This window comes from Talpa occidentalis, unplaced genomic scaffold, assembly GCF_014898055.3.
Source record: "Talpa occidentalis isolate TD23 unplaced genomic scaffold, MPIMG_talOcc4v2.1 talOcc4.7, whole genome shotgun sequence".
In the NCBI taxonomy this organism is placed as follows: Eukaryota; Metazoa; Chordata; class Mammalia; order Eulipotyphla; family Talpidae; genus Talpa; species Talpa occidentalis.
This window is the reverse complement of record NW_023605083.1, coordinates 85,844,426-85,865,448: the sequence shown is the minus strand read 5'-3', so window position 1 is coordinate 85,865,448 and position 21,023 is coordinate 85,844,426. Positions and strand designations below refer to the sequence as shown.

At 39.3% G+C, this 21,023-nt stretch overlaps 1 protein-coding gene across 1 annotated transcript in view; it reads left to right on the top strand.

The window, feature by feature from the left end:
• Nucleotides 1-21,023, top strand: part of YWHAE (tyrosine 3-monooxygenase/tryptophan 5-monooxygenase activation protein epsilon) — a 40,493-nt gene extending 19,470 nt beyond the window's left edge. Inside the window, exons 2-6 of the mRNA XM_037495355.2 lie at nt 5,965-6,164; nt 9,424-9,530; nt 10,164-10,370; nt 15,252-15,388; nt 20,091-21,023. Of these exons, the coding sequence (XP_037351252.1) occupies nt 5,965-6,164; nt 9,424-9,530; nt 10,164-10,370; nt 15,252-15,388; nt 20,091-20,143 (704 nt within the window). The 3' untranslated portion in view covers nt 20,144-21,023. The remainder of the gene's footprint in view (nt 1-5,964; nt 6,165-9,423; nt 9,531-10,163; nt 10,371-15,251; nt 15,389-20,090) is intronic.

Here is a 21,023-nt window from a genome sequence, read left to right as displayed (position 1 = left end):
ATCTTTTTTTTAGAAAGTCTGATTTATTGATAACAGCATTTTTAAAAAAGGATTTGTTTATGCATACAAGAACTGGGGTATAGACCAGAGATGTGGGGGTGGTGAGAGGATTCACCAGAGACAGAGTAGGGAGCAGAACAGGCAGATCTACTGAAATACACTGCTGAGGGAGGGAGCAGAGGGTGAAACCTGCACCATGTGGGTTAGCTCCCTGGCCAGGGATTGAACTCAATGCCTCATACTGCAGTGGCTGGTGCTAGTTTGATAGCACTGTGACTTTAATCCCTCTGCCACCAGAGAGGCCCCACATGACAGCATTTTTAATGTTAGTGTAGTTTTATTGGCATGTGTTTGGTTTTGGATATATGTACTGCTTTTCCTACTGTCCCCCACCCCTACCCCCCAATCTTATGTGCTTCGGGAGCAAGTACAGAATCTTTTGTACTTATGTAAGATGTTTAGGTCAGTGAAATATGAGCAAAAATTGTGTGTGTAGGCAGTGATTCCTCTCTCCCCTTGTTTCATTGACTTGGGAAGCCTTAAATACTGGATGATAGACCCTTCAAGATGGCGGACCCTCACACATTTGAGCAAGAAATAAATATTGTGTCAGCCTCTGAGATCTGGGAAGCAATTTGATTCCCGAGCACAACTATCCTATCCTTTGGGAATACAAAATTTCAGTTGCAATTTAGGACAATTTTTTTAAAAAAATAATCCCTTTATTGTAAGATTTCTTTTTTAAAGATTTACTTATTTATGCATACAAGAGCTGGGGTACAGGCCAGAGGTGCAGAGGGTGAGAGGATTCATCAGAGACAGAGCGGGGAACAGAACAGGCAGATTGACTGAAATACACTGCTGAGGGGACCAGCGGGCGAGTGAGGAGAGGTCTGCTGCGCCATGTGGGTAGCTCCCTGGCCTGGGGATTGAACTTGTGCTGAAGTGGCTGCAGATAGCTTCATAGTTTGCATCTTAACCCCTTGTGCCACCGGGGAGGCCCACACAAATAGCAATTTAACCATGAGTCTCATGGTTAAATTTTGACAGCCTATCCCTATCCCTAAAATGCTCAGATAACATTGATAAAATAATTGCTATAATGATGATTTCCTAAAAAGTTAGTGTTAAGAAATTTGCGTGAATATTATTGGTCTTACTCTTGCTGAATGCCAGTCTAGAGTTTTGAATAGGTAAGCTTTCATGTTTCTGTTGCTGATGTTAAAAAAGGAAAAGGATGATACTGGTGTTGTGAGAACCCTTCATTGTACTTGTAATTTGTACAAAGCACTGGTTATAGAACTTTCAGGGTTTTGTACTTCTGACTCCTGCTATTTTCCCTTAATCTACCTAAGGAATGGAGAAATATCTAAAGATGGGAGCTAAAGGCAATAATTGGGGATTTTAAAAGTAAATACTACAACGCAGTAATAAGACAAATAACTCAAATAATAAATTGACAGTATCTAAAGAGGTATTTTCTAAAGGGCATACAAATGATCAGTAAGCACAGAAAAAGTTGCTCAGCATAGTCAGTCATCAAAGAAATATAAATGAAAATCATGAGATGCCTCTTCAAACGCACTAGGATATAACGAAAAGGGAGAGTACAGGTGTTGACAAGGATATGGATATAATAGGATCCTCTTACATTGCTGGTGGATATAAAAATGGTCAACCCCTGTGAAAAATAGTTTGGCAGTTCCTTTCCTCCAAAAAGTTACTGTTCCTGCAATTCTAGGTATAGTTGAGATTTTAAAGCATGCTTATATGAATTTTCCTAACAGCATTAGTTATAAATGAAAATTTAACACAAAAGTCAATTAATGAATGGATAAATAAAATAGGGTATATTCCTAAAGTATTGATAGGTACTACACTGTGGAGGAGCAATGAAACATGCTGTGAAAGAAACCAGTCACAAAAAGCAACATATGGTTCCGTTTATATGGAATGTCCAGAATTTGTAAATGTTAGAGAGGGAAAGTAGATTGGTGATTGCATAGGATTGAGGAGGGTATTGGGGTTAGTTGGGGTGTGACTGCTAATGGCTATGGAGTTTTTCTTTTTAATGTGATGAAGCATTATAAAATTGACTATTGATGGTTGCCCAGTCCTGTGAATATACCTAAAAACAATTGACTTGTGCATTCTAAATGGGTGAATTATATGGTATGTGAATTATAGATCAATAAAACTGTTGTTTAATGAAAGCAGATAATTGCTGCCTCTGTGTTTTTCCACAGTCTTTTGTGTATTGTGCTATGGCTTTCTGAGGGGGCACACATACTTTATTGAACCTGGGATGGTAGAATATCAGTGTTTTAAATATATTTGGCACCTCATTGAAAAACTATTAAATGTTCATTGTTGAAATTTGTAAAATATAAAAAGTGAGGAAAGCCTAAATGACCTGGAATAGTACCCCAGAGACTTTTATTTTCTAACAGTTTGATGGTATTATAGATATTTAAATTACACCTGATTTTTCCATATATAATGTTGCTGCAATGCCCTTTAAAGGAATTCATGGTCTTTTCCTTGTAGTTACCTCAGTTACTTTCTAAAATTGCACTGTTTGGCCAATTTAGAAAATCTGAATTACTCGTTCACTTTTGTGGCATGTCTCATTTGTTGCCTTTTTTTTTTTTTTTAAAAAAAGGTTTATTTATGCATACAAGAACTGGGGTACAGGCTAGCGGTGTGGGGGATGAGAGGATTCACCAGAGACTAAGTGGGGAACAGAACAGGCAGATTTTGAAATACACTGCTGAGGGGCACAGTGGTAGAGTCATGCTATCGCCATGTGGGTAGCTCCCTGGCTGGCTGGCTGCAGTGGCTGAGGACATCTTCATAGGTTGCGTCTTAACCCTTTGTGCCACCAGGGAGGCCCTGTTGCTACTCTCCCGCCCACCCCAAAAAGTTAAACTTTTCTCACAACTGGTTTAAATAACTGGACTTTTCTACTAAATGCTTTCAGGTTCTCCTTTCTATTTCTGATTTTTAATGCTTCAGAATTGAAGCTTTAAGAATTTGTTGGGCCTCCCCGGTGGCGCAGCGGTTGAGTGCTGGGTCGCGAAGCTGCCCACAGTCTGCAGCTCCGGTTCAATCCCCGGCCGCCAGGCGAGGGTCCCACATGGCGCGCAGACCTCTCCTGCCACCCGCTGCTCCCCTCAGCAGTGTACTTCAGTCCTTCTGCCTGTTCTGCTCCCTGCTCTGGCTCTGGTAAATTCTCTCACCCTCCCGCACTTCTGACTGTACCCAGTGCTTGTATAAATAAATAAATCAATCTTTTAAAAAATTTTTAAAAAGTCAGATTTGTTGAGGTATAATTTATCATAAAATATACCACTTTCACATGTGTAATTTAGGGAGTTTTGATGAAATATACAAGTAGAACAGTTCTATCAATCCTCCGTCCCCCCCTCCCCCATTTCCAGTGTACTTGTTTGTAACACAAGCCCTTCACTTTACCCCGACCTTGGAACCCACTTACTTGATTTCTGTCTTTGTAGTTTTGCATTTTTTGATAACTTGATTTAAATGGAATCAAACATCATCTTTGTTATGGATTTTTCAGTTTTTGAAGTCATTCAGTGTACCTTGTATCATTGTTAGTTAATTCATTTTTATTTGTGAATATTGTGTAGTTATACCACCATTTGTTTATTCATTCTTCTCTTGATAGGCATTTGGTCTGTGTTCACTTTTTTGTCTATTGTAAAAAAACCCAACTTGCTGTGAACACTTGTTTACAAAGTTTGTGAAGATACATTTTCATTTCTCTTGGTTGGTGCCTAAGAGTGGGATTACTGGTAAGTCTTATGTTTTACTGTGTAAGAAATGGCCAAAGCTGGGCCTTCCTGGTGGCGCAGGGATTAAAGACAGCGCTATCAAGCTGTTGCCAGCCACTGCAGCACGAGTTCAATTCCTGGCTGGCCAGGGAGCAATCCACATGGTGCAGCAGACCTCCCCTTTGCCCACTGCTCCCCCAGCAGTGTGTTTTACTAGGTCTGCTTGTTCTGCTCCCCACTCTGTCTCGGGTGAATCCTCTTACCCCCCTGCACCTCTGGCTTACACCCCAGTTGTTGTATGCATAAATCTTAAAAAAAAAAAAGAAATGGCTGAAGTTACTATCTTAGTATTTCTATTAATATCCTGATATTCTGGAAAATAATTTTTTTTAATACAACCACTGGGTATGGTCAGAAGTGCGGGAGGGTGAGAGAATTCACCAGAGCCAGAGTGGGGAACAGAACAGGCAGACTGATGAAGTACACTGCTGAGGGGAGCAGCAGCAGGTGCGGCAGGAGAGGTCTGTGTGCCATGTGGGACCCTCGCCTTTGGCTGGGGATCGAACCAGCACCACAGGGGCTTTGGGCAAGCTTCGCAGCCCAGTGCTTAACCGCTGCACCACCAGGGGAGGCCCTCCTGAAAATAATTTTTAAATCTTTATTTTCCTGTAATTACAGACAGTTTAGCATACTATTAAACAGTATTTCAATAAATTATACTTGTCATACGTTGTCAGGTATGCTTATGATTGTGTTAATAAGGGTTGTTAAAATGCGATTCCTTGGGTCACTTCAAACAAACGTTGGAATCAGTAAATGTGTAGAACTCTGTAGTAACATGGCATTTAGTCCTTTTATGTAAAAAAAACTTCATTAACATGTAATTACTATGTATTTTCAGTTAGTGTTTATTGAGCTGTGTTTGATTCTTCTTCCTTTGTATGCACATTCCATTGTAGTACCTATTTCCTATATAGGGGATTTCCCAAAGTTTATCTGGGTCCCATTCTTTGCTCGCCACCTAGTGGTGGAAAATAGAACCATAGAAAATTGTACCAATGAATGAATGAATTCAAAGGCGATAGACAGTGCCCTTTTAAATGATGAATGATGGAAACATCCAAATACAAGTTTGTTTTTGTGACTAGTCTACACTTAGCTTATGTTTGCTATAAGAATGAATTTACTGTCTTTCCATGATTGGTTTTTGGGAAGTATTATTGTAATTAAATTTCTATAACTTAAGTGGAATTATATATCTTTGTTCTGGATTTTTCACTTTTTGAAAGTCGTTCAATGCACTTTAGAATCTTTACATTTTAACAAAGTAACTGTTTTACTGAAACTTGGAGAGGGAAAAAGTGTGTGAATGGGACGCCAAGCTGTGAGTGCCCATTGACAGTGGTAACTAACAGGACCAGGGTGCTGAGAGCTAGCAGCTCCATCACCTCTGCTTGGGCTGGCAATGCTGCCTAACTTCCCAGGAAACAGAGGCATACGAAGGTCTCCATAACACTAGGAAACATGAGCGGTAATACCGCTGGCTGAGCCTCTAAATTTTGAACTGTTATTAAACTGTCAGCTTGGTTCCTTTTATTTATTTTAAAATTTATTTATTTATTCATAAAAGAACTGGGGTACAGGCCAGAGGTGGGGAGTGGTGGTGAGAGGATTCATCAGAGACAGTGGGGAACAGAACAGGTGGATTGACTGAAATCTCTGCTGAGTGGAGCAGCAGGCGGGTTAGGGGAGGTCTGCTGTGCCATGTGGGTAGCTCCCTGGCTAGGGATCGACCTCATGCTGCAGTGGCTGTGGACAGCGTCATAGGCTGCGTCTTAACCCCTTGCGCCACCAGGGAGGCTCCAGTTTGGTTGCCTTTACTAGCTAATGGGTAAGTGTGCATTCTTAGTTCTTTTATTAAGAGGGATGCCTCCAAACCATATTAAATTTATAATCTGGATACTCTGTGAAGTTCTGATTCCATTCAACTTAAATTCTAGATTCTCTTGTTCTGTGCTCTTTGTTTACTTTTTTTGCATGTTTTGTTTCTCACATAAATTTTGATGATTGTGAATTCATTTTTTGTTAAAAGTACTTTATTTTACACTAACTTGAAGGTACATGTTATTGAAACTTAATTTTAAGGTCTTGCTTTACTTTTTCCTTATAGAAATGGTGGAATCAATGAAGAAAGTAGCAGGTATGGATGTGGAGTTGACAGTTGAAGAAAGAAACCTCCTATCTGTTGCATATAAAAATGTGATTGGCGCTAGAAGAGCCTCCTGGAGAATAATCAGCAGCATTGAACAGAAAGAAGAAAACAAGGGAGGAGATGAGAAATTAAAAATGATTCGGGAATATCGGCAAATGGTGAGATTGTTGTATTCTAGACATCATAAAAAAATGCCTTAGGAATGTCTGGCATTTTAGATTTTATCCTAAAACACATGTATCCATGTGCAATATGCTTTTTTACATTTTGCACTAATTAGCTTACCTCTACATTAGGAATTACAGTCTATATGATATTTTAAGATAAAGAACCATACAAGTGGAGGGCCTCCCCGGTGGCACGGCGGTTGAGCGCTGGGTTGCGAAGCAGCCTGCGGCCTCTGCGGCGCCGGTTCGATCCCCAGCTGCTCCCCGGCCTCTGGGTGAGGGTCCCACATGGCGCGCAGACCTCTCCTGTGGCCCGCTGCTCCCCTCAGCAGTGTACTTCGGTCCTTCTGCCTGCTCTGCTCCCCGCTCTGGCTCTGGTGAATTCTCTCACCCTCCCGCGCTTCTCACTGTACCCAGTGCTTGTATAAACAAAACAAACAAATAAATAAATAAACATGCCTCTATTTAAAAAAAAAAAAAAAAGAACCATACAAGTGGAGAACTAATTTAATCTTTTTTGTTATTGCAGTGACCACAAAATACTTCATTGAGTGACTTGAAATTGCCACTCGGGGCAATTTAGCACATATTTGTGTGTCTCCTATGTATGATGTAATTAACTATGCAAAGATAAAACATATCTTTTTAGAGGCTCAGTCTTCTCATTCACTTTTTTATTAAAGAGTAGAAAGTGCCAGGACATTGGGTATTATTTCATGAAGTTTTTTTTTTTTTTTAAAGATTTATTTATTTATACAAGCATTGGGTACAGTCAGAAGAGTGGGAGGGTGAGAGAATTCACCAGAGCCAGAGCGGGGAGCAGAACAGGCAGAAGAACTGAAGTACACTGCTGAGGGAAGCAGCGGGTGGCAGGAGAGGTCTGCGCACCATGCGGGACCCTCGCCGGTGGCCAGAGATCAAAGCAGCACTGCAGAGGCTGCAGGCAGCTTCGCAGCCCAGCGCTCAACGCTGCACCACCAGGGGAGGCCTTCATGAAGTTATTTTAGGCATTATATATCTGTACATAAATACAAGTTTTATTTCTGTAGGTTTTGATAAGAAAAGTTTGAAACCTGTTGATCTTGTGTAGTGGTTCTCAGTCAGATGTGATTTTGCTCTTCAGGACATTCGGCAATGTCTATAGACATTTTTGGTTGTCACAACTTGGAGGGTGCTGCTGATCCCTGTCTAATGGGTAGAGATAGGGATGCTGTTAAATATCCATATCCTACTGTACATAGCATAGCCCCTCCACAATAGAGACAGTTCCAAATGTCAGTAGTGGTGCTGTTGAGAAAGTGATCCTGGTTGAAGAGAGGCATATTAACAGAGTATAGTGAGGGAGATTACAGAAGCCAGGCACAGAGTAGTATGAGGAACTAACTTGGTAGGGTGAAGGAAAGAGGAAACCATATTTATTGACTATCTCTAGGTGTGTTTGGCACTCTTCTGAGTGGAAAGGTATTTATAATACATATGTTTATTCAATCTTTAATTACCCTGTAAAGGGTAGATATTAATCCATTTCATTGACTGGAAAGTTGAGGGTCTGAGTGATTAACATACTTGGGGTTACTTGGAAGGCTGATGAGTATAACCTTTGCTGTTAAATATGTTGAAATAAAGAACATGGATTGTCAGTAGACAAGTTTGGTGTCAGAACAATGAAGAAATGAGAAAGTTAAAAGTGCTAGAGAAATTTGTGTGCAAAATAGGACTGATAAATTGGATGGTTAAAGATTTAAGAGGCTGGAGATCTTGATATGTCTTTGAAGTAGAAATAATAGGAGTAAAGGAACTAAAACAAGAATTTAGTCTGGTAGTGAAATATTAGAATTTAAAACTTCTAGACTAGAGCAGCATAGTTAATGATATTGACAGTGAAGTGAAGTTCGTGGACTTGGGATCCAGTGAACTGTATTGAAACAAATGTGGATAATATCAATAACTTGGTGTGATACAGGAATTGGAGGTGTAGGCTGTAGGTACTCAGCGTGGATGGAGGGCTTAGGAAGATCTGTTGATGACAAGTTAAGATATTACAAAGTAGGGCCTCCCCGGTGGCGCAGCGGTTGAGCGCTGGGTTGCGAAGCTGCCCGCAGCCTCTGCAGCGCTGGTTTGATCCCTGGCTGCTTCCCGGCCTCTGGAGGAGGGTCCCACATGGCGCGCAGACCTCTCCTGCCGCCCGCTGCTCCCCTCAGCAGTGTACTTCTGTCCTTCTGCCTGCTCTGCTCCCTGCTCTGGCTCTGGTGAATTCTCTCACCCTCCCGCGCTTCTGACTGTACCCAGTGCTTGTATGTATCAATCAATCAATAAATCTTTAAAAAAAAAAAGATATTACAAAGTATAAGATGATTCTAAAGAGGAGAAGGGGTTTGGAGTAATGGAGCAGTTGATACCCGGTCAGTGAGGAATGAACAGAATTTTAGAGCATTCTTTCCTTGGAAAAAATTAGTTTTACTTAGGATCCTAATGATATTTGAGAAAAGAGAATGGGGAAATTATCTACATTGGAAAGGAGGTGCCCAGAGCACATGAGAATTTAGAAAGGTTCAGTAATGTCGCTGAATTAATGAAGAAAACAAAGAGCAAGAGGCATGTTGAGGGGGGGTAGAGGGGTATGTGTGCATTTTCAGCATTATAAACCTATAGAGATGAGTGGCAGTATTTCCTTTGGTATAGAGATTTTGGTGCCAAAACTGGCTATGGATTGTCCACTACTAAAGTGTTCAGCATAGTAGTGGTTAGGAATGTGAGCACTGGAGACAAACTGCCTGAGTTTGAATTTTTATGCAATGCCTTGACTTTAGACAAGCAGTCTTCTTGGGTTTGAATCTTAGCTCAGCTTTAAATTGAAGATCTTTGGGCAAATACCTTTTTTTCCATTGTAAAAGGAGACAGTAGTCGCTACTTTATCAAATAAATTAGCATAAATGTGCAGCATTTAGTAAGTAGTCAGACTACTTTTAAAAGCTTAGCTACGAACTTTCAAAAAAACCAACACTGAATAGGTGTAAAAAAAAAAAAAGAATTTCCATAACCTGGAGTTAATTTTTCTTGGCTTTGTATTGAGAGGGGGAGGGGAAAAGAGATGTATCAATAAATTCTGTTTAATATGCTCTTTCTCAAAACCAGGGGTAGAATGTGTACTAATTTATGTAATTTCTTAGACTTTTTTTCCTTCAAAAATCAATTTATGGATCTCAAATATTTATTTTAGACGCAAAACCAATTTTTGATTCTTTTTCAGGTTGAGACTGAACTAAAGTTAATCTGTTGTGACATTCTGGATGTACTGGACAAACACCTCATTCCAGCAGCTAACACTGGCGAGTCCAAGGTTTTCTATTATAAAATGTAGGTTCTATACTATAAGGGAAAATGTAAAATTAAATATTGACCTCTTTAGAATTACATTTTTTTCTTTGTAGTTTTTAGCTTTCACTTAAGAATGACTTTAACATTGAAGGAGTGGGTCTCAAAACTTAATTTTTGAATACTCATTTGCAAAGTCATCATTAATGAAGAATTAATATTGTTGCATTTATGATGGTCAGACTATTACTGTAAAAATGTTTTAGGCTTTCCTTTACCTATTTAACATCAGTTTGTGTGGGGTTTGCCCCCCAGTCGTAGCCAGCAGTGCATTATAGAATTCAGTCTTAATATTTTATAGAGAAACTTTAAGTAACCTGTTGTGCCATTCTTTGGAATTACTTTTCTTGTTTAATTCTAATCATGTGATAGCTTGGTTGATTTTTTTTTTTTTTTAAAGACATTCCAGTTAATTGCTCTAGGATTTTGCTTGTGTGTAGCAATATGACATCTTTTAGGAAGAAATCAAGGAGTCTGTCATCCTGAAGGAGGCTTTTTCACATATACCTATTAAATGTTTTTGTCATATATCTCATTTTATGTAACAGAAATTTTATTACTTTATTTTCATTTAAAAAGCATTCCTAATTCCCTGTGTTTTGTTTTTTGTTTTAGGAAAGGGGACTACCACAGGTATCTGGCTGAATTTGCCACAGGAAATGACAGGAAGGAAGCTGCGGAGAACAGCCTAGTGGCTTATAAAGCTGCTAGTGATATTGCAATGACAGAACTTCCACCAACGCATCCCATTCGCTTAGGTCTTGCTCTCAATTTTTCCGTATTCTACTATGAAATTCTTAATTCCCCTGACCGTGCCTGCAGGTAAGTCATGAAAGAGAACAGGTTACAAAGGAGAAGAGCTACTTGTGTTTCTGTATTGTTCTCTGGCATTGGCTTTTGTCATGTTACGAATTCTTTTGGCTCTTAATGAAACTGCTCTGGATGGTACAAAGCTACATCATTCTTGGTTAAACTAGGATAGCAGTTAGGATAATTATGTTGATGGGGAAAATTTTGTTGGTCAGTTGAAAAGAATACAGCTTGTTAGAGAGTAGAGGAAGGAAGTGAATTTTGAAATTCAGTTTTGTATTGTTTTCAGTCTTTGTAGTCATGTTTTTATTTATTTTTAAAGATTTATTTATGCATACAAGAACTGGGGTGTAGGCTCAGAGGTGTGGGGGAGGTGAGAGGATTCATTAGAGACAGACCTGGGAAGCAGAACAGGTAGATCCCCACCACTGAGGGGAACAGAGGGCAAGACAGAGGTCTGCTGCGCCATGTGGGTTAGCTCCCTGGCTAGCTGGGGATTGAACTTGTGCTGCAGTGGCTGGCGACAGCTTGATAGTGCTGTCTTTAATCCCTGCACCACCAGAGAGGCCCTGTAGTCATATTTTTATGACTTATGCTCTTAGTGTATACGTTTTTTTTTTTTTTAAAGATTTATTAATGCATGTAAGAGCAGGGGTGTAGGCCAGAGGTGGGGGGCGGGTAATGGGGTGCTGAGAGGAGTCACCAGAGACAGAGGGGAGCAGAATAGGCAGATCTACTGAAATACACTGCTGAGGGGAGCAGTGGTCTGCTCCTGAGGGGAGGAGAGGTTTGTGCCATGGGGGTCAGCTCCCTTGATGGGGATTGAACTCGGGTTGCAGTGACTGCAGATAGCTTGATAGTGCAGGGATGCCCTAGTGTGTAAATATTTTCTATTTTCCATCCCATTGATGTATGTTAAACTATTTTCTCATATTTCAGATCATTCCTCCTTTTTTTAATAATTTAAGGAATAGCTGTACTTTAACTTTAAAAATTGTGGTAAAAGATAAATAACATGAAATTTATCATTTTACCTATTTCAAGTGTATAATTTAGTGGCGTTCACTAAATCCATAATTAAAAAAAAAAGATTTATTTATTTATTTATACAAGCATTGGGTGTAGAAGCGCGGGAGGATGAGAGAATTCACCAGAGCGGGGAACAGAACAGGCAGACTGATGAAATGCACTCCTGAGGGGAGCAGTGGGAGTGGCAGGAGAGGTCTGTTGCACCATGTGGGACCCTCGCCGGTGGCCCAGGGATCGAACCGGTGCTGCAGAGGCTGCGGGCAGCTTTGCAGCCCAGCACTCAACTGCTGTGCCACCAGGGAAGGCCCTAAATCCACAATGTTGTGCAACTGTCACCACTGTCTTTTTCATCATCTGAAACTAACCATTAAGCAGTAGCTTGTGCCACCAGGGAGGCCCCCTACTCTAGATAACTCTTAATTGGAATCGTACATTTTTCTTTTTGTATTTGACTTGTTTTACTTGGGATAATGTATTCAAATTCATGTATCAGAACTTCATTTTATGCCAGAGTAATCCATTTTTGTATATACTACAATGTGTTTATCCATTCATCTTTTACTAGTTACTTGAGTTTGTTTACTCTTTTGGCTATTGTAAATAATGCTGCTTTGGATAATGGCATACAAGTATCTGTGATTCTGTTTTCAATTCCATTTAGGAGTGTAGAATTACTGGAACACGGTAATTCTAACTTTTTTGGGGAACTATCTAAACTTTTTTCCAGAGCAACTGAATGATTTTGTTACAAGGCAACCCCAATATGAAATGGGTTGGCCCAACTGTGGGTCCTCATTCACATGCTTTTAATGGACTTATAATGAGGCTCAACTGCAGGCACACACATAAAGGGTTTATTTACAAAAAGGGGAAATGAAGAAATTAATAACTCAGGGAGAAGGAAAGATAATTGGTGAATGCATCCTACCAGTTCCGCTGAACTGAACCCCAATAGCACGCTGAAAGCTGATGAAAAACAAAGCAACACCAAGGCCCACATGTCTGGTTATGTACAAACCCTGGCTGCTTAGCTACACCCTCAGTTCCCAGCAGTCTTCCCTTCAATGGAGATAACATTATGGGATTTGTAGTCTTCGGTGTCTTGGATCTCTTTGGTCTGGTGTGGAGGTGGAGTGCATAAAACCTGTGTTTGTGGAGTTCTTCAGGATATCCTCTCCCCACAACAATTTTATGTTCTCATCAGCAGTGCAGTAGGGTTCCTTTATCCTAAATCCATGCCAAAATGTCCCCACCCCCTGCTGGGGGGCTGTAATAACATCATTATGAAGGTGAACTGGAATCTCATTGTGGTATTGATTTTCATGACTAGTGTGATTAGGCATATCTTCATATGCTTGTTGATTATTGGTATTCAAAGTTGTTTCTCAATTTTTGAATTAGGCTTTCTTTCATTGTTGTGTTAGGATACGTATCCTGGATATTAATCACTTAATCAGATATATAGTTTGCAAATACTATCTCCCTTTCAGTCTTTTCACTTTTTTAATTTTAATAGAAGAACTGAAGTGTAGGCCAGTGGTGGGGGTGTTGGTGAAGATTCACCAGAGACAGAGGGGGGAGCAGAAAAGGTGGATTGACCGAAATACCCTGCTGAGGGAGCCAGTGTGTGCGACAGGAGAGGTCTGCTGCGCCATGTAGGTTAGCTCCCTGGCCAGGGATCGAACTTGTACTACAGTAGCTGCAGATTGCTTCTTAGTGCTGACTCTTAAACCCCTTGTGCCATCAGGGAGGCCCCTCTCTTCAATTGTTGCACAAGAGATTTTTTTAATTATTTATTTTTAAAGACTATGCATAAATTAAAAAAAAAGCTTTAAAGTTTTATTATTTATTTATTTTAAAAATAATAAATTTTATTTTTATATCCCCCATACAATTGCAACCCCCCCATTCTGACCCCAATTCCTCCCCTCCCGCCCTAAAAAGAGTTTTTTTTTTTTTTTTTAAGATTTATTTATTTATTTATTTATTCATACAAGCACTGGGTACAGTCAGAAGCGCGGGAGGGTGAGAGAATTCACCAGAGTCAGAGCAGGATGCAGAACAGGCAGAAGGACCGAAGTACACTGCTGAGGGGAGCAGCGGGCAGCAGGAGAGGTCTGCGCGCCATGTGGGACCCTCCTCTGGTGGCCGGGGAGCAGCCGGGGATCAAACCGGCACTGCAGAGGCTGCGGGCAGCCTCGCAACCCCGCGCTCAACCACTGCGCCACCGGGGAAGCCCCCTAAAAAGAGTTTTAAATCAAAATGTTTGTAGGTTGTAGCAAGCTTAGCTTTTGTAAGCTGATTATTCTTGAGTATGTAAGAACCAGGTATTCTGTGTTTTATTTAAATGCAAACAGCTTTAATTCAGCTATAAACATTTTAAATGGCTAGCAGCTGATGGTATTGGTTAAATATTTCTTTCTAAATTAATTATTTTGCATAGAACTGGGGTGCAGGCCAGAGGTGCGGGTGGGGAGTAGTGAGAAGAGTCACCAGAGACAGAATGGGGGCCAGAACAAACGGATCTACTGAAATAAACTGCTGAGTGGAGCAGCAGGTGAGATAGGAGAGGTCTGCTGTGCCATGTGGGTTAACTCCCTGGCTGGGGATCAAACTCAGTCTGCAGCAGTGGTGGCTGCAGCGCTGATAGCGCTGAGACTTAACCTCTAGACTACCAGGGAGGCTCTAAATATTTCTTTTTTAATGACTAATTTATTGTTAATTTATAGTTAGAGACAGAAAATCCACAAACTGTAATTCAAGTTGTGGGGAAGAATAGGAGTGTAGGCTAGAGGCTCTGGTGACAGTTTTTACCTGAGACACAATGGAGAACAGAAAATTCATTGAAATTCACTGCTAAGGAAGCGGTGGTAGAGACAGAGGCCTGCTGTGCCTTGTAATAGTTAAATATTTCATTGTTTTTCAGGCCAATTTACCTTTTTAAAAAATATTTATTTATTTATACAAGCACTGGGTACAGTCAGAAATGCGGGAGGGTGAGAGAATTCACCAGAGCCAGAGCGGGGAGCAGAGCAGGCAGAGTGACTGAGGCGCACTGCTGAGGGGAGCAGCGGGCGGCAGGAGAGGTCTGCGCGCCATGTGAGACCCTCCTCCGGTGGCCGGGGAGCAGCCGGGGATCGAACCGGCGCTGCAGAGGCTGAGGGCTGCTTCGCAACCCAGCGCTCAACCACTGTGCCACTCGGGAGGCCCCCAATTTACTTTTGAATTTAGTCTTAAATGAACCCATGTTGTGCTCCTTTTCCATCTGTTAAGATTTCATTTCCCTATTTGCCATCTTAAATACCACTGTTTTCTACTTTTATAAGTTATTTACATGTCAGTTCTCTATCTTGATGTTTTAAGTTGATTGTGAACTCATGTTTCTTACCATAAGTGTCCAGCAGCGATTTGTGTGTAGTTAATAAATGTATATTTTATTTCTTGTTAATTATAGTAAATGGCTTATATGGTCATATTGACAGGGGTTTTATGTTAAGACATTGCCTAAAGATTTTTTTGGCAATAAAACTTTAAATGAATGACCTGAACAAACATGGAAATACTTTAATTATGTGTATATTTTGTTGGTGATTTAGGGTAGAGTTTGGTCTGTGTATTTTATTTACCAATAGGCTTGTTTGAAAGCATAAAGAAGTGTACTACTTTAAAAGTTCCTTTAGCACCAAAGTTGCTAAATTACAGAGTTAATTGGAAAGTTCATTTCCATTAGTTACATACTTGATTTTCCTTTATAGTAGTGCTTACTACTAGTTATTTATTGTCACTATTGCATATTGAAGAAAAGATTGATATCTACTTTGTGATATATCTTACTGTTTTTGGGTTTGATTTTTAAAAATACAGGTTGGCAAAAGCAGCTTTTGATGATGCAATTGCAGAACTGGATACGCTGAGTGAAGAAAGCTATAAGGACTCTACACTTATCATGCAGTTGTTACGTGATAATCTGACACTATGGACTTCAGACATGCAGGGTGATGGTAAGTAAACTGCAATTAACTATTTCTTTTTCCATCGTTGGATCTTTTTATTTGTAGAAATTCCTTGATATATCTTTACATTAAGCTTCAAGTTTGGACTCACAATCTGTCCTAGAATTTTAACTACTGTCTTTATAGAAAATGGTACTAACAGTACAGTTTGGCATTTTGAACTATGAGATGATAAAAGACCTGTTTGGAAAAAGAAAATCTCTTACTATTCCAAGATTTTAAAGTTTTGCCTCTAATTTATATTATTTGCTAAGCTGAGTATACCTCTTACAGCGTTTTGAAGGTTGGGAACAAGAAGAATAGAAGGGAGAGCAAAACAATTCATTTTATCTTCATATTAAATTTTAGGAGTCTGAGGTTAATTGTATTTGAATGTCATAATCACGGCTTTGGTTGAGTGTATCCTAATGTTAAAATTAGATGATAGCAATAGATTTTTATAAAGTATCATCTTTGTAAGGAAAGATGACTTCTAACAACTTCTAAAAAAGGAAGTTGTTTATCTTTGGATTCTGTAGAACAAATGGAATGTCCTGCTTTAGAACACATGCAATTTATTTTTTAGAGCTTCAGTTTTAAACAGTTGCCAGAGTATTTTATAAAACTTAGTCTTGTAATAGAGGAGGGAGGGACATTTTTAATGTTCAAAATGTTAAAGACCAAATATGTCTCATTTTTGTTGATTTTTTTTCCTTTTTTTCTTTTTTTAAGATTTGTTTCTTTAGGCATACAAGAGCTGGGGTACAGGCCGGAGGTGTGGGGATGGGGGAGAGGATTCACCAGAGACAGTGGGGAACAGGACAGGCAGATCAGCCGAAGTACACTGCTGAGGGGGAGCAGAGGCGAGTCAGTAGAGGTCTGCCGTGCCATGTGGGTAGCTCCCTAGCCGGCCGGGGATTGAACTCGTACTGCAGAGGCTGTGGATAACTAACTTCACAGATAGCATTTTAACCCCTTGTGCTCCCAGGGAGGCCCTGATTCTTTTTTTCAAGGAGATTTTTAGACTGTCCATTCACAAGGTCATTGAAAAGGGGGAGTATAAGCTTGCTTGATGTTTTGATTGGTGGAGAGGGTGCTGTGGAGAATGGAAACAAAATGTCAGTTTCAGCTGGCGACCATTTCAGTGGTATACCCAGCTAAAGCATATGTTGCAGTGTTTGAGGCTAGCTTTGTATTCTGTTGGTCAAACCAACATGCTGTACTGGTTTTGGAGGCATTATATGAAAGTGTTTCACAAAATGAGTAATAGGACATATATGTTGTCAGTTTCTTACTCTAGAGGGAGTCAGATTTTTTACTTTTCTTGGGTTTTTGTATTAAAGTGAGAATTAAGTGACTAGGTTTAAAATTCACTAGTTCCCTGAAGTATTTGGATATTTGACCAGGAGTGGCATAAGATATGCAGCACATGTGATCTGCTTGTACACTTTCCCAACAAAGCCAGTTGGAACTACAAAATACTTTTTAACGATAGTATCCCTGGCAAGTACTACCAGTTAGTGAGACTCAAAACCAATTTATCATCTCTGAACTAATGACTTAAGGTTCCTTCTAGTTTTAAAATACTTTTGTTTTCTAACAATTACTACTAAGAAGAATCACCAAACAGCTGTGGTCTCTTCACAGTCCCCCCAACACAGAGAAGACTAATATCTCTGCCTGTTTGAGGGAGATAAAAGGAAAGCATGTGGAGAGTTGGTAAGCGGTATTGACCTAAGTAAGCTGTATCTGACCTCTGGGTACATTTTTTTTTGAGGTGAAAATAACTGAGAAAGTGACCTAGGTTGAGATGCCTCCCCTTGCCCCTCTAACCCCTTTTTAACCCCTTTTAAAAGAATTATTCCTTTATCGTTACTTATTTTGCCTCTAAGAACTGGGTATGTATAGGCCTGGGGTGCAGGGGGTTAGAGAAGTCACCAGAGACAGAATGGGGAGTGGAACAGGCAGATCTACTGAAATACACTGCTGAGGGGAGCAGCTGGTGAGATAGGGGAGGTCTGCTGTGCCATGTGGGTCAGCTCCCTGGCCGGGGATGGAACTTGTGCTACAGTGGCTGCATATATAGCTTTATAGTGCTGAGACTTAACCCCTTGAGTTACCAGGGAGGCCCCCTGAAAATGGGATATTTTTAAATTATTTAGGGTCTCATATTTGCGTAGGTTCTCTGTATAAAGATGTTTTTATAACTTTAATATAGATTTCTCAGTGAAATCCAATTCTTTAATCACTTTGTAAGTTGAATGGTTTGAGCTGAAACACTAATTTTCATTTAAGAGCTTTGTCATAAAATATTTGCAATTAGGATACAATTTAACAGTGAAAATTCCAGTTTCTTGCCATTTTAGTAAAAGTAAAAAATTTAGATTTATATATTGTTGGTGGGGCCTTAAAAGTTTTGCTTAAAAGTATAGTATTACATGTTTAATTAAATTGGTTTTTATGACTTGGAATTAATGCTCATACAGAAGGTTTGCTGTCATGGAATTGACAGTTTTCTAGGATGTTACCTGCATTTAAAGAGTTAATTGGTAATTGTCTTTTTTATTTTACTACCAAAAATGGTGTCACAGAACATTTCAATGGGGGGTTTCGAAAAGAAGAAATACATGGTTCACCAGCTTTTATTGACATACATTTGTGCTTTTAACTGGGAACTATGTTATTGTTTGGCCCAGTAAGTTGAAATGTAATTCTTTAGAGGGATTGGCACTTTTTCTTATCACATTCTTGCTGTTTTTCTCTTTACCTATGACTTGTTTTCTTACACAAGCCCATAGAGAGGAAGTATGTCTTCTCTAACATGCTCCCCTTCTCCCCCAAATCTCTAAACATTGGACAAAGAAATACATATCCAAGGAAATATTTTTTTCCCTTCTCTATACCTTTTGAGAGGATGTTATTTCATCCTCTATAAGGAGAAAAGAACAGATTTCTTAGAGTGAGACTTGTAGAAAGTAAAATAACCATAATCTTGACTCCTCCAAATCATTGATGTTTTCCTTTGTCCTGCTTTCTTGGTTTATTTTTCTTGTGATGTTGCTTTCATATGATTGTTCTCCCTCCCTTTCTCCCTGCAATATAGATTCCTAAAGGAAAATCCAACTCTTTCCTAAAAATTCTACTTTGTAAGTCATTATCATGGCACAGTGAATTCTGCATTTAGTTTTGGTTCTTCACTAATCATGCCTGCATATCATCATCCTGTTGCTTACAAAACTGCTTGTTCAACATTCCAGGATGTGAAACCTTCTAAGACATAATATGTATGATCTGCTGCTACCCCTGTCTACCTCTGTTTGGGTGTGACGTATAGCTGATATTTTTGTGCCAAAGTTACTTGGAACTTTTGGCAAATTTAATGGTTGCTTCTGAGTGGATTAGTGTGTGCTCTATGTTAATTATATTTTGGCAGTGTATTGCTTTTAAAAATGAGAGTGAATGTTCCTATCATTTTCTAAGTTTGAACACTTTGTTCTTTGGGAAACAATTTGGTGGTCTATCAATTCTTTCCTCAGTAAGTGGTTATTCTTGTCTTTCTTTGGATGTCTTTTTCAGTATACAAGTCAAAATCTTTATGTACCTGATAGTCACATTTTAATGTCAAGTATTTTTTCACTAAAGAAAATTTTTCAATGACTAAGGTCATCTTTATTTAACTGTTATTGCCATGGCAGCATTTATCATCTTTGATACCAAGGTCTTTAAGACTTTAAAAGCATTCCTCAGGATAAATGCTTTGTCGGTAGGTAGCCAATTTTGTCCATCCTAAGTAATTTTATAAGTAATATTAAAGGATGGTCTTGAACTGTCAAATGGTGATTGTTGGATTAATTAAATATTGATTCAAAATTATAACTAGGAATTTTTATATAAGTGGTTTATTAAGGCAGAAAAGATTGTAACTTACATTTTTATTTTTTAGCAAAAGCTTGCATGTTTCTTATTATGGCTGACTTATTTAATGCTTAATAAAAGTTATTTCAATGAATAGGCTGGCTTTCTCTTGCATGTCATAATGCAGTTGACACTCCTCAGGCTAATCATGTTCAAAGGGTAAAGAAAAATGGCATGAGAGAACTGGTCTAAATGCCCTTTTTTAATAACCTCAGTGGTCTGCTTTACTTTGAGTATCATTTCTCACTCTGGAGTGAGAATTTTGCATGTGCTTTGGTGTGACCTGCCAAGGTAAAATGTAAATACTCATTTGCAAACGCCAAAACTCAGCTTCCTTCAAAATGGTGTAACTTCTTTGGAGCATTTTATTGCTCAGTTCTCTTTATGGCACGTTTCTGATATTAAGCCTATGGGAAAATATAATTGTTTCTTGAAGAGATGAGGTTATTGAGAAGAGTATTTTGACCCAAGGTACACATGAAAGCTTGACAGGCATTTTAATAGTATTGTTACTTTGGCTGTCTAAGAGCTTACTTAGCTTAAAAAAGTTTTTACTATGCATCAGTGTTGTTTTTTTTTCCCCATCCTTACTATTGACCATTCAGGACCTGGATTCAGCAGCACCTCTTGATTTAGACATCTTTGGTGTCAAGAACAATAGAAGTCCATTGCCTGTCTGTGTTTATTAATACCTATTGTAGCAACATAAGGAATCCTTATGCTTGGATTGATACCTTTTTGATCACAACATTTAATTTAGTTGGTAAGAAATAATTTATGTCATTCTTCTTTGCAGGTGAAGAGCAGAATAAAGAAGCGCTGCAGGATGTGGAAGATGAAAATCAGTGAGACATAAAAGCCAACAAGAGAAACCATCTCTGACCACCCCACTCCTTCCCATCCCATTCCCCTTGGAAATTCCCCCATTGTCACTGAGAACCACCAAATCTGACTTTTACATTTGGTCTCAGAATTTAGGTTCCCACCCTGTTGGTTTTTTTTTAAAAACAGTTTTCAAAAGTTCTTAAAGGCAAGAGTGAATTTCTGTGGATTTTACTGGTCCCAGCTTTTAGGTTCTTTAAGACACTAACAGGACTGCATAGAGGCTTTTTCAGCATTACTGTATTGTCTCCTGCCAGATGTGGCAAGATCACATAGAAATGGGAATTACATTTGAAAGCCATTAGACTTCTAAGTGATACAAGCATCTAAGAGAGGTTAATCACACTATAGAGGCATATGTGGTATCATTTTTCCTTTTTCTAATTGTTTAAATCGAGTTTTATACCAATGTTTAAAATTAATTGGGTCTTAGCTTAAAGGTTGTTTGGGGAGTTTGTTGTAATGGTTTTCCTGTAAAAAGTGTTTCAAACTCTGCTGAAATGTTGCTGAAAAGCATGGTGCTGGTAACAGTTCAACAATCCGTGGCTGCTCATTCTTGCCTACTTTTACTCTCCCTCTGAAGCAGGTTAGCATTGAAGGTGGTATGGAAAAGCCTGCATGCGTGTTCAATTCTTTGTTTCTTCTCCTTCCCTCTCCCCTAGGGTCCTCCCCGCCCCTCCTTCGCTCGCTCAACCTCTTTTGTTCAGTATGTGTAACTTGAAGCTAATTTGTACTACTGGATATCTGACTGGAGCCACAGATACAGAATCTGTATTGTTCTTACTGAAACACAGCATGGAATTAACATTAAACTTAAATAAAACAAACCTAAATTAAAAATGCCAAA